A 13,342-nucleotide genomic window follows, 5' to 3' on the forward strand; every position below is an offset into this window, starting at 1 on the left:
TGCATCCATATGCGTCGCGACGCAGGCCCCCGGTCACATGACATTCAGGATGTCATTGAAGATGACCGACAGCAGCGGAGAGTGCAGCGGAGCCAGGGATAAGTAAGTAACAGGGTTTTTTTACAGTTTCATTCCCCTGGGTCTCCGATTATTATACTTTGGGGTTTGAAAAGACCCCAGAGTATAATAATTGTTCATGGGTGTCCACAATGTTGGATAATACTGTGTGCAGGGGCCACTATGGGGCATAATACTGTGTGGAGGGGCCACTATGGGGCATAATAGTGTGTGCAGAAATGCGGAGGGTCAGTTGACCAAAGTCTTTGGCGTCGGTTGGGGGGGGGGGGGGGTAGGGGCCCGCCATTCCTAGTTACGCCACTGGTTTTAGCCCTTTATCAGGCTCAGCAGCTGAGAGCACTTTGCAGAGCTGACAGAAAGGCTCTATTAGCCTTCAATAACAATGAAGAGAAAAGAATAGAGGTGGCCAGGAGAAGGGACTGACATCACCAGCCCAACCACTGCAGCTCTCTCAATCGCTGAGGGACCTGGCGGTCAGGCTTTCAGCCATAGTAAATTTATTCCTTGCCCTGTAGATAGACACAACCACTTTATGGAGAGCTGTGTTTCTTCTCTACTTGTTAAGCTGCACCCTTCCTGATTGTCATCAAACTATTTATATAGATTTCCTCTCCATATTGACCTCACACACAGCACTCTATGGAGATGAGGAGAAGGCTGTTCTATAACCTAATATTGTACATTGGTAGACTAAGCTTGAAGTAGCAGTGTTAGGGCTAGTTCACACGTGAACTGCCCGCGCGGGTTTTGACACAGAGAGAGACGCGGCGAGCCGCGTCTCTCTCTTGTCAAAAACCCGCCCGCCGCGACCATCGCTGTCGCGGCTTAACCCTTTGCTGTCGGCTCAAATGAATGAGCCGACATAGGAGGGAGCTGCCGGGGGCGGAAGCCGCGCGGCTGAGACTGCGCGGCTTCCGCCTGAAGAAAGGACATGTCCTTTCTTTTCTCCGCTAGCAGCAGCTCGCCGCTAGCGGAGAACAGAAGCCCGGCGGTCTCCATAGACCACCATTATAAGGGGAGGTTTTGGACGCGAAATCCGCTGTCAAAAACCTCCCCTTATACTCACGTGTGAACTAGCCCTTAAAAGAGTCCCCTGACCCACAGTGTAACAGAGCGCAGCAGCTGCACTTATTTATTTTCTAACAGCCTCCTTAACCCCCTCACCTCTCCATAGACGAACAAGTAAATAGTAACTCATCTTGATAAATAGAAAATGAAACATATTTCATAAGATATTTTACAAAGTTTCTTATACTCAGTTCTGCTTTAAATTTACGAAAACTTGTTTCATATTTGGAAATCTACATTAAGCCTCTTTCATTTAATAATTTGATATATATTAAACCCATTTTATCTGAGGCTATCCCTATTTAGCACTCTACTATGTGGTCACAAAGTGGAACATACAATTTTAACCAGACCTAGAGACATGCGTAACGTGTTCGTAGATAGGTCCATGTTTGAATAGGTCTCTGTAAATGAGACCTTACTAGGGGCACACAGAACATCCCAGTAATCCATTTTGTCCATAGATTTGTTATTTCATACACACAAAGTGAAGGAAGATACTGATGTTATTCTGCCCTCTGCTGTTTGTGTTCACAGTAAAGAAATATCTTGAAGACATCGGGTTGCATTCAGTGTGATACTATATTAATTGAATAAAAACATTTTTATGCACAATCCAGTGTAATCTACCACTTGAGTACATTCTCTCAGCATCCATATGTCATTTATACTTCCCATTGAACGCAGCCAGATGACACAAGTATCTAGAACGCTTGCGTTATGTGGATTAAATCCCCATAACACTACATCATGGTAACTTGTTTAAGTTCTTTTTTACTACTTCAGTCATTTCTTATGCAAAGTTATCAGAACCAACATCTGCGACTTTGAAAATAGTAGCAAGAGATGAAAACTCCTGCAGATTGGAGAATTCAATGGAATATGAATTTATTAATTCAGAATGAACTAAGTCAGTGCATTGAAGGGCATGCTGAGCGACCAAGGCTTCTGTGTTTAGGAGGGCTACAGCATGGCAACAAAACTAAAGCTGATTGTAGACAAGAAGATTTTAGCAGACATGACATTTAGCAAGGTCTCTGATATGGGTAACTATGGAAACTTATAAATTTGTCATGTATTTTAAAGGTTTACATTCATGGAAAGACTAGTTTTGATTATAGTTCACTGAGCTGGGGTCATCCAGGCTGCCATCATTGCCGACCTATGAAAGCAGATGAAACATATAGACTACAGCTTACACAGCACTTTTGGCCATGCAAAATTACGGCATCTGCCCCAAGAACCCAGCCCACAGATAGATAGAGTCACCTAAATCAAGCGGAGTTTACCCTTATGAATCGGTGCCTCCATTGCCGTTTTTGTCAATATACAAATGAGCTCCTTGCCCTCTTTGCTCCAAAAGATATGCAGTCTACATTTGCAAATTTTGTACCACTTTACCAGGATTGTTTGTGATCAGATGTTACTTAAGTTTATAGTGAAATAAAATCTACTTAAAACATTTTGGTTTGTTTTTTTCCCCACAAAGTAGCAAGCTCTCAGTATAATGTTTTTCTATAACCTTCTCAATAGCATTTGACGTACATTTTTTACTGTACATTTGTTTCAAGCAGTCGCAAACACACCGACATCTCATTTGCTTAATCTTCTTATTAAACAGGTCCCAAAATGCCAAAACAAACATTATCATAATTCAGTACAAGGGCAGAAAGCCTTTCGTGTACTAGAAACCTGTCTCTCTTTCAATAGATTTTCTGTATAAACCTGGCCAAGCACAGGGCTGCTCTATAAGTCACTATAGCAGAAGACATGATATATTGTATGTAATTTGTTCCTGGAGAATTCAGCCTTGTAGTTTAGGCCTAAATTATTGTTACCTCCAAGGACACGTAATATTATTTCTTATAAACAACCAAGCTGCAAACATGAAATGAGCAAGAATTACCTCTCAAGCGGAGGTGCAATCCCACAGGCATGTAAGGCTATCTCAGGAATATAACCAATTAAAAATATTGCTATTGGAATGAAAAGCCTCATGTCTATATACAAACCAGACAAACACTGTAGAGCTCAATAATAGGGTGCCAATAATGTAGTTCCTTATTCCTCTGAATTTACATAAAGGAACACATTGTTCCACTTTGAGTCTTGTGCACCAAAGCACTGCATGTCTTATTATGGAACTATCCTTCTCCAGAGAACCTCCTTACAGTGGCACACTGCTCCAGTAGGGTCTATACACATGCTGTGCTTTATCATGATTTTTACAAAACAAATTGGGCCATATTTATTATGCCTTGAATGCCAGTTTTCTGACATACAAACTTGCATTTTTTTGCAAAAAAACACTTTTTATTTCTGTGCGACTTTCATCACTTCCCTGTAAAGGGGGTGTGACGAGGGCAGGCAAGGCCATCCGCCTTACCAGTTTTATCATCATATACGTCAGAAACCTCGGGGAAATATATGTGCTTATTTCCTCAAGACACACAGCCCAACAGAAGATGCGCCTCGCCCACATAAAAAGGCACACCCTCTGTCGGGACTATGAAGACTGGTATGAATAATGTGAGTCTTTATAAATCTGCCTGTAAAACATAGGGGTACTTTCTAAAAATGCCATCAAATACCACAAGTAGCCACATGTGAATACAGACAAATATTTACTGTCAAACACAGGACTGTAACACAAATATCCCACTAACTCCATTCAGCTATGAAATACATTACATTAAGGCAATAGTGATGATGGCGGGAGGTAATACAAGGAATATGAGGGGTGTTCAATAAGTTATCTACATAAACATGAGAACAAAATTCTGATAAAATTAAAGAGGACCTTTCATAGATTTGGGCACAGGCAGTTTTATATACTGCTAGAAATCTGTGCCCAGGGTAAAGAGCTATAGGTCCCAGTACCGTAGCTCTTCACAGTCAGAAGGGCGTTCCTGACAGTCTGTCAGGAACGTCCTTCTTCACAGCAGCACCTATCGCGCTGTACAGTGTAAACGAGGAAGAATGCCCCCTCGCTCTCCTCACAGTACTCATCCATAGATGAGTATTATCAGGAGGGGAGGGAGGCGTTCCTCTCCAGTCCTCTCGCAGTCAGAATGTCAGGAACGCCCTTCTGACTGCGAAGAGCTACAGTACCGGTACCGACAGCGCTTTACCCGGGGCACAGATCGGGAAAGCCAACTGTCGACTTTCCAGAAGTATATAAAACTGCCCGTGCCCATACCCATGAAAGGTCCTCTTTAATAAAACACCTTCTGTATTCCAAAAAAAAAATGCTGCCTCAACCTTTCCCGTTAACTGCTGTACACGATTTCTTAAGAGTTGGTGGCTTCTAGTGCTTCCACTGCATGCATGCACTCTTGTGTGGTCTCAGGAGCTTGGCGGCGGACCCAAGTCTCCTGAATTTTCGCTAAACACGTCTAAATTCTAAATGTCTGGAGACATGTTTTTTTGCTCAGCCATCAATTGTGGCAACGAATGTCACCACCATAAATAAATAATATTGGAAACTGTGGCTATTGAAATGCCTAATTCATAACACGGACGTTGACCTAATGATCATCCAAAATTAAGGCCACCACTTTACAGCACATTCCTTTTCCCTACCTTCAATCGATTCCATATCCCATTTAAACTGCTTGGCCCAAAACTTTACTTGGTAGCAGAAAGCTGCATCATCATACACGACAATCATCCTTTCATGGATTTGACAGAACAGTGCTCCAAATCACTCGATTTATTCTTGTAAACCCGCAGTGCAGGGCACTACTTGCCATCCTGTAACATTCAGTGCTTTCATCATACTGAACTGCTTCTATGTGTTAAAGAATGGCCTGAACGGCAATGTATTTCTGGTACAACATATTACAATACGAGCTTGTGAAAACTGGTGGTTTTACTGCCCATATAATCTGTATGTTTCAGAAAGTGACAGAGCGTGAAGAGAGAGATTACAGGCTGTGAACTATGTTGGCGATAAACAAGCAAAGGTTAATAGGTAAATAAAATCTTACAAAGCGGCATTCAGCACATACATTTCAAACAAAGGCAGAAAATCATGACACCCAGGGGTTTTGTGAACCCTTGGAAGGCATGATACAAATCAGCAGCACAGATTAATTTATAGGAAACCTGTCAGGTATTTTCTCCCACCATTAACCGGCCCTCAGTATGTGCAGCATCAAGTAATGACTTTTCCTATAATGCACCTTACTACGATTTCTGTTGCGGAAAAAGATACAAGCTTTTAAAACCTTAGAATGGCATATGCCAATTTACCTCGAATAGCCTTCCCTGCAGTAGCTCAGGGAACATCACAGAGACTTCTGGTGGTCCGTGATGGATAATTAGTATATCAATAAACCCGGGCTAATTCAAATACGGCTGAGAGGATTAATGTGTAAAAGGTATGTCTGGAATTGCCGTTCTAAAAGTTATGCAAATATATGCTTAGTTAAAAATCAATATAGCCTATATCTATCTATCTATATACGGTATCCTGATTTAGGCTTAATAGCAACAGGTGGTGGAATTGCAAGATTTTTAGGATTTTGTTTGGCATAAAAATGTGATTGAAACAATTTTCTAGCGACACAATCATTAACTCTAGCCCAGAATAACACCCCACAGTACAAAGATTGCTCTGCCAGAGACTTTCTCTTTGAAGTATCTCTAAATAATAAGTTCCATTATAGCTACTAAAATGGACTTGGGCTTAAAGGGAGTGTCACTGGGGTGAAGCACATTAAACCAGCACCACAGTTAAAATGGTCAAGCTCACCTTTATGCAACACCCTTTTTCATATTTGTGCTTCCATTGCCAAAACATTCATTTATTTCACAATATGTAAATGAGCAGGGCGGCTCTGTTGTTCCAAACCGCTCTAAGGTCATGTTCACACTGAGTTTTTTTGCAGGTGGATTTTGACACACAATCCGCCTTAAAATCTGCCTGCAAAAATGGCTCCCATTGACTTCAGGTGACCTATCTTGCCACGGATTCTGCAGCTGAATCGCTACAGTTTAGGCCCATTTATTTGGGCCTAATCATGAGCAGGATTCCGCGATGGAATGCTGAATCGGCATCTTGTCGCGGCTAACCGCGTAGAATGTTCACAAGGCGGAAAAGGTTTCTGTGACCTTTTCATCCATGTGAACATACCCTAATAAGCCAGCACAAATGTGAGCTGCCTGGCATGATCACTCAAAGAAAGGGAGGGGATGAAGGACAGTATTAGAGTAGTGTGGGGGCATAGCAATGTGGAGCACTAGAGCTGCCCTTGGTGCTCCAGGCTGCTCATTTGTGTATTGTAAAATAAATCAATATCTTTGCAATGGAGGTAAGAATTTTCATGGGGAAAAATTATAATCAGATGAGTCTGACCTCCTAACTGTGCAGCTGGTTTACTATGCTTCACCCTCATATAATGAAATCCAATGATTCTAACCAATAAAAGCAGAGTAAAAAAAGAACAGATCAACATAACACAAAAAAATGTAATCGGATTAAATATTAGTGTGAACAAACACTGAAAGCATCACAAGGAAATAAAAATTTATTTTTCAGACTGACTGTACTAAAACAGTCCTGCTGCATGGTCTCTGGCTTCAGAAGTGGAACTTGTGCTACAGTCCAAAGTGCTGTAAAAATGCTTTTATACTGAAGCATGCATTGCGATAATGTCAAGATGATGAGTGTATCTGTTTCATCCATATCTATGAGGCACTTTCCATATCCACATCCTCTTGTAACTTCTGAACCATTTTGTCTTCCAACTGTTTTGCTTTTCCTAAAAAAAATTAAAAAAAATAAAAAATCACAAATATATAACAGGCTAGAAAGAGAATGTCAAAGAACCACAACTGAATTGAACAGTATAAAGGAAATCCATATTAATAGTTGGGCTGTGAGGAACCCCACCCTCCGACAGTACCTGTCCATTGCTCTGTACTATCAGAGGGAGCGTTCCTTACCAGTTATAAGCTGTGAGGAACACCTCGCCCCCCAGTACTTTTCTATGGACGACTACAATCAGGGGGGTATTCCTCACAGCCCAGCTAGACTGTCAGGAAATCCCTTCTGACAATGAGCCAAGATCGTTTCCGTTATAACTACAAGGATATCTCCAGCCCCGGGGCACATAACGGGAAAGGCGACTATGCACTGAATTCAGCGCACTGTTGGCTTTCTAGCAGTATATAAAATTGTGTGTGCCCGAGCATATGAAAGGTCCTCTTAACTCTTCATGCCTCATCCATTTTCTCTTATAATGCCCACCTTCCAAAAGTCATAACTTTTTTTTTTATATTACTATTTACAGAACCGTATGAGGGCTTAAGGAAAATTCGTACTTCATAATGATACCATTTAATATTTCATGTGATGTACTGAAAAGATGGGATACAATTAGAGAAAAACTGGGGGTTTGCCATTTTCATATGGGTTTTGTCTTTATGGCATTCACTGTGTGACCGAAATGACGCTACCTATAATGCGCAGGTCATTATAATTATGGTGATACCTTTATTAAAATAAAAAAAATAAAAAATAAAAAAAGAGGAGTGGCCAAGTTTTGATACCCATAGCTCTTGTTTTTATGTCTAAGTATAGAGGGCTGTGTAAGGGTATGGTTTTTGGGGCCAGATGTATGTTTTGTCTTGGTTTATTTTTTTGGGAATGTCTTGTGTTTTGATCACTTTTTATTCAAATTTTTTAGGGAGGCAAAAGAGCAAAAATACGTCAGTTTAGCCATTTAGTTTTTTTCCCCTCTACAGCATTCACCATATGGAAAAGGTATACTTTTTATACTTGTTTAGGTTTGGTTTTACTACAGATCTAAGCAAAGGAGGGCGATTTAAAGGATTTTAAAATGTTTAATTTATTTTTTTTTTTGTATTACTCCCCCTGAGGAGCCTAAACCTGAAATCATTAGATCACTTGTCACCCAGACTGCAATACAATTATATTGCATTCTATGAGGAAATCATTATGTCTCTAAAGAGTCCTGCTACAGGCATGCCTCAATAGGATAGATACCGAAGAGAGGCCTCAGAGCCTTCATAAAGCTCCCAAAAAAGTAAAAAATAAATTGTAGTTTCAGAAAAGTCTAAATCTTCTGGCAGACCAAAGAACTTACCAGCATGTGGTGCCCGGATAAGATGTATATTCTGTTTGACTTCTTTGATATCCTGAGCCTTCTCCAACTCTTTGCCTTTCTTCAGCCTACAAAAGAGAAAGTCCATTAAACCTTGTTCATATGAAGACACTTATAGAATAAGAAGCCAATTGTGAGCTGAGGCTTTCTTACCTGTTCATGATAAATCGAGCCTGTCGCTTCTGCTTGATCTCTTCTACTCTCTTCATAGCATCAACTAAAAGGAAGAATTGAATGAATATCTTCAAGTGTGCAAATACACTAACTCATGGACTAAATTTGACTATACTGTGACAAGAACATAATCAAGCGGAGGGGAGATTACAAACTAAATTAAAACTCTACCTATAACCAAGATAATTAGAACAGAATTCCAGCATTCACGGACAAGAAGATAATATAAAATCTATTTCTTTATTTCTTCATATAAAACATATTATTCCATATTCCTAGAGGTGCTGTATCGGCAGATCCAGCGTATCGCTACTGACAAATGCTACGCGTTTCAGGACATAGTCCCTTCCTCATGGCATGCCATGAGGAAGGGACTATGTCCTGAAACGCGTAGCATTTGTCAGTAGCGATACGCTGGATCTGCCGATACAGCACCTCTAGGAATATGGAATAATATGTTTTATATGAAGAAATAGATTTTATATTATCTTCTTGTCCGTGAATGCTGGAATTCTGTTCTAATTATCAAAGTCTTCACCGACCGAGGGAGTCCATCGGTGTCCGTGCATCTCGGCTAGAGGTATTAGGAGATTATTCACAAGCTATTGGGTGAGCTGGTATTTTTTGATTTTTATGCTATAACCAAGATACTTGCCATATTTACATTGCTCAAGTATTGGAAGTGGAAGTAAGAAAGTAGGGGGCTACCCGAACCCAGTGACATAACAACATTTATTTTATTTATTTTTTTGCAATAGACAAAATTATTTGTGTTTCCTTGCAAAAATCATACAACAATATGACACAATGTATAAATCTAATAATATTTTGAAAGACATTACCGGTCTTGCTCCAAAGCTCCCTCTGGTACTTGAATGGTTCATTTCTTCGTTTTTCAAATTCAAATGAGTTATCCTGCACAAAATGAAATCATGTGATCAGTGATGCAGAGTATACGCTATATAACCTACACAGTGCTTTGAAATGCAGGGAGAGTGTACAATACAATCAGAACGGATCATTGTAGTTTATATTAATATACAGCATATACAAACATGAACCAATTATGGAGATGCAGGAACAATATGTAAAGGAAGACCACAGCTAATAACCGTGACTAATTATGGAACTATGAACTACAATCCAAGCAGTAACCGAATATAACTGTATAAACAAAATCGTATTGAGCATCCATCCCAGTGTATTAGCCCTTGAAGGGACTAATGTAGTAAAACCACAAACTAATAATATGTGGTGAGTGAAAACCTGAACAACTTCTGTGTTCTAAATGCAGTGATATATTTTACAACTTACCACTGTCAACTCTTTACCAGCCGATTTTCTGAAGGCTTTGGTCCACCTGATCTTTCTGGGATTACGCTTCTTCTTAAAGTTCTTGTGACATTTTGAGCGGCAGAACCTAAAGGCCTAAGAAACAGTAATGTTACACACTTTCACAATGGAACCTGAAACAGTGGTACATGAAACGGAGTGGTTAGTAGCATATGAACATACATTTATGTTAAAATGCAACCTGGCTGTCGAGAAGATAAAATCTATAGCCATATTTAAAACGAGCCTGTCAGCATACGAGCCTCTGTAACTTACAGGGCACAAATTTATTTTTTTGATCACTCGATCTCTCACAAAGAAAAAATAAAAAGTGATGGCAAAGTCATACATGCCAGAAAAAGGTACCAATAAAAATTACAGCTCACAACACAAAAAGCTAGAACTCAGACCCCGGTCACTATCTGCATGAAATATGCGGAGAAAAGTCCTTCAAGGAGCACGTTTCTCTGTATTTTTCGTACGGAAATCACACGGACTCCGTTATAGTCTATGGGGTCCATGGTTTTCCTAAGGTAAACGCTTTTTTATGTGGATTAGGTTTCCGTTCGGGGGAGGAGGGCGATCCCCAAGCAGATTCCCTGAACGGAAACCCAAACACAGAAGTCAACTGGGCCTCACACTGCACCATATATTTATTAAAAAAAAAAAAAAGTTTTGTCATGATCATAGTGAGGAAAACTTTCTCATGTAAAGCGAGTGAACGTCATAAAAAGGAACCAAAAAATATCTGATTTACATATTACACATTTTTAATGTGGGAACGGAATAAAATGGGTACTGATGACCTATCCTTGGAATAAATCACCACTGTGAGATTGGTGAGGGTCCGACACCTGGGACCCCCGCTGATCAGCTGTTTGAAGAGGCTGTGATACTCAGGAGTGCCACTGCCTCTTCCATTCACCAAATGATGAATTCCCAAACCCCTTGAATAAGTTCTCTGTATTCAGTGAAGTGATTACAGTCTGCAGTCTTTTTGGTAGGGGTGTCAGACCCCGCCCCCTTACCAGTCTGATACCGGAGATCTAGGAACTATACAAATCACGAATAGACATATATATGTACATAGCACGTATAGTATATAGGCAGCAGTGAACACATACAACCTATACTTGCATTAAAAATATCGAGCACACTCCAGTTACTTACAAGACACCGCACAGCCATGTGACAAGTAAACAGCCACGCTCAGCCATTTCCACATGCGCTCGTACGGCTTCATACACAACCGTGCAGATAAGACAAGCTCACAGCGCCGCTTACCTTACAGTCATTCCTCACAAACATCATCCCGTGCCCCGGGTAGATGGGCGCCGAGCAGAAATAACACTTCTCGATACGCATGTTGTCGGCTCAGTCCACGGGCCGACCACCCCGGACCTGCACGAAACGTGAAAGGAAGTGACGTCACGGCGACTCCGCTTTCCTCCGAAGCTAGAGCGTCTAACAGGAAGCGAGCAAGAAGCTTTACAGCACAGCGACACCTGGGGGCGCAGATGTAGAATGTAAAATCTCTTACCACTGAATCAAGTAAAACCATGCACCTTCTAAAATGTATTCTGCTGAAAACTTTTAATAACATAATATTTTTGTGTTATTTGTGTTAGAATTAATAATAGTAGGAGTAATATTCAGGAAGATTGACACATGATTTGCAAACTGTGCAACTGAAATATCCTATCCTACTAATATTATAAATGTGGAAGTTTGGATGTTTGTTCTTTAATCACGCAAAACGGCTGAACGGGTTTGGATGAAATTTGGCACATAGATAATGGCTTCACGACTGTTATGAATTTATGTTCACATGCTATATTAAAGGGGTACTCCCACGTCGCATACTTACCCGTCTTCGTTCATCTAAGATCTTCTGTCTTCCGGCTTTGTCTCGTCATTGGTGGGCGAGGGTCACATATGCAAAGCCAAGCGGCGAGATGCCGCCGGCTCTGTGTGCGCACTCATACACCAGTCTACCCTTCACAATGCGAATACAGACCCGACACCCTGCGGGTCTGTATTCGCATTGTGAAGGTTAGACTGGTGTATGAGCTTGCACGCAGGGCCGGCGGCATCTCGCCGCTTGGCTTTGCATATATGACCCCGGAGCGGAACAGCATCGCTTCTGCCGCTGCTGTCTTCATGCAGGGCAGAAGCATAGCGATGTGCCTGTGCCGGCGTCTAACAGTCCCCAGCATCCGCCTATTACAGCGGATGCCGGGGAGTTAGATGCCGGCACAGGTGAAGCCAGCAACATCGCTATGCTTCTGCCCTGCATGAAGACAGCAGCGGCAGAAGCGATGCTGTTATTCCGCTGTTATCATTGTCACAAAATTCTAAAACAACGAGAGCTATGAAGGAAGCCAGAAGTCAACAGAGTTCTCCTCAAGCGAAGCTCAGGGGGATCATCAGCACCAACAACACGCTCATTATATGGCGTCCCAGCGAGCTGCTGAGATGCCGGAAGAATCACAGCCATGGTGCAAGTTGAAACGCTGAAGCAGGTGGATCATCAATGGCAGCAATTTGCTTAATAATGGCGGATCATCGACACCAACAACATGCAAACGAAGTCACGGGCAGGGGCTAGTATTACAATAAGGCTGCTTTAATCAATGTGTAAACTGCAGCTGCACCAGGCTTCCTTGAGGATAAGTTCACACAGAGTTTTCTGGTCAGGATTTTGAGGCCGTATTCGCCTCAAAATCCTGACCAAAAAGACGGCTCCCATTGAAATCAATGGGAGCCGCTCAGGAGCTTTTTCCGGGAGAGAAGCGAGGTGCTCATTCTTCAGGCCGTTTCGCCTCACGATTCGGCCTGAAGACACACCCTCTTCCGGACTAGGCCCATTCATTGGGCCTAATCCAGAGCGGAGTGCGCAGCTGGATGCCGATGCAGTGCACCAGCTTTCATTCACGGCTACCCGGCTTTTGAATTGGAACCTGAGGCGGAGGCCATCTCAGGTTCCGATCCAAAAAACCCAGTGTGAACTTACCCTAAGGTGAAAGCCCCCACATAGTGGGCTGTAGCCAAAAAAAAAGCACTGCAGGAAAAGATTTACAATTTATAACTTACATGCTTGCGATTTCAAAAACCGCAGCATATCCGCTGCACATATTTTTCCGCAAGGTGTGGATCGGATTCGCTAGAGATTGTAAAACGCTGCGCTTTTTTTTCTCATTGTTTCTGTGGTGAACAAATGGCAGTTTTTACATCATGTGGGTGCCCAGCCTAAAGGCGTTGTCCAGGCTAAACATGTTTATTTTTTAATAATACAAAAGAGGCCAATAATGCATAACAAACATGGAGAATTTACCTCAAAAATACAAAAAGGGACTTCCACACTTAAATAGTATAAAACTATACAAATTTATTGGTATCAGAATAAAAATTGTAAAGATACAAATCCTACTGTAGAGGCATTTGGGGAAGCTGTCTCGGACAATCGCTGAGGTGACATTTGGAAAGGCAGTCTTGGACAACACTGTGGAAGCGTGTGGGGAGGCATATTTTCATAATCAATGGGGAGACTTTTGGATAAC

The 13,342-nt window shown here is 41.5% G+C and overlaps 1 protein-coding gene across 1 annotated transcript; it reads right to left on the minus strand.

The window, feature by feature from the left end:
• Positions 1 to 6,659: 6,659 nt before the first annotated feature.
• On the minus strand, positions 6,660 to 11,209 carry RSL24D1 (ribosomal L24 domain containing 1). Its single transcript, XM_075273479.1, has 6 exons — positions 11,067 to 11,209; positions 9,765 to 9,878; positions 9,293 to 9,365; positions 8,430 to 8,493; positions 8,259 to 8,344; positions 6,660 to 6,911 (listed from the first exon to the last, which is right to left on the minus strand). Exons 1-6 carry the CDS (start codon positions 11,145 to 11,147, stop codon positions 6,838 to 6,840), a joined length of 492 nt encoding a protein of 163 aa, XP_075129580.1. The 5' UTR covers positions 11,148 to 11,209; the 3' UTR covers positions 6,660 to 6,837.
• Positions 11,210 to 13,342: the final 2,133 nt, after the last annotated feature.

Source organism: Leptodactylus fuscus, chromosome 5 (genome assembly GCF_031893055.1).
Source record: "Leptodactylus fuscus isolate aLepFus1 chromosome 5, aLepFus1.hap2, whole genome shotgun sequence".
Taxonomy (NCBI): Eukaryota; Metazoa; Chordata; class Amphibia; order Anura; family Leptodactylidae; genus Leptodactylus; species Leptodactylus fuscus.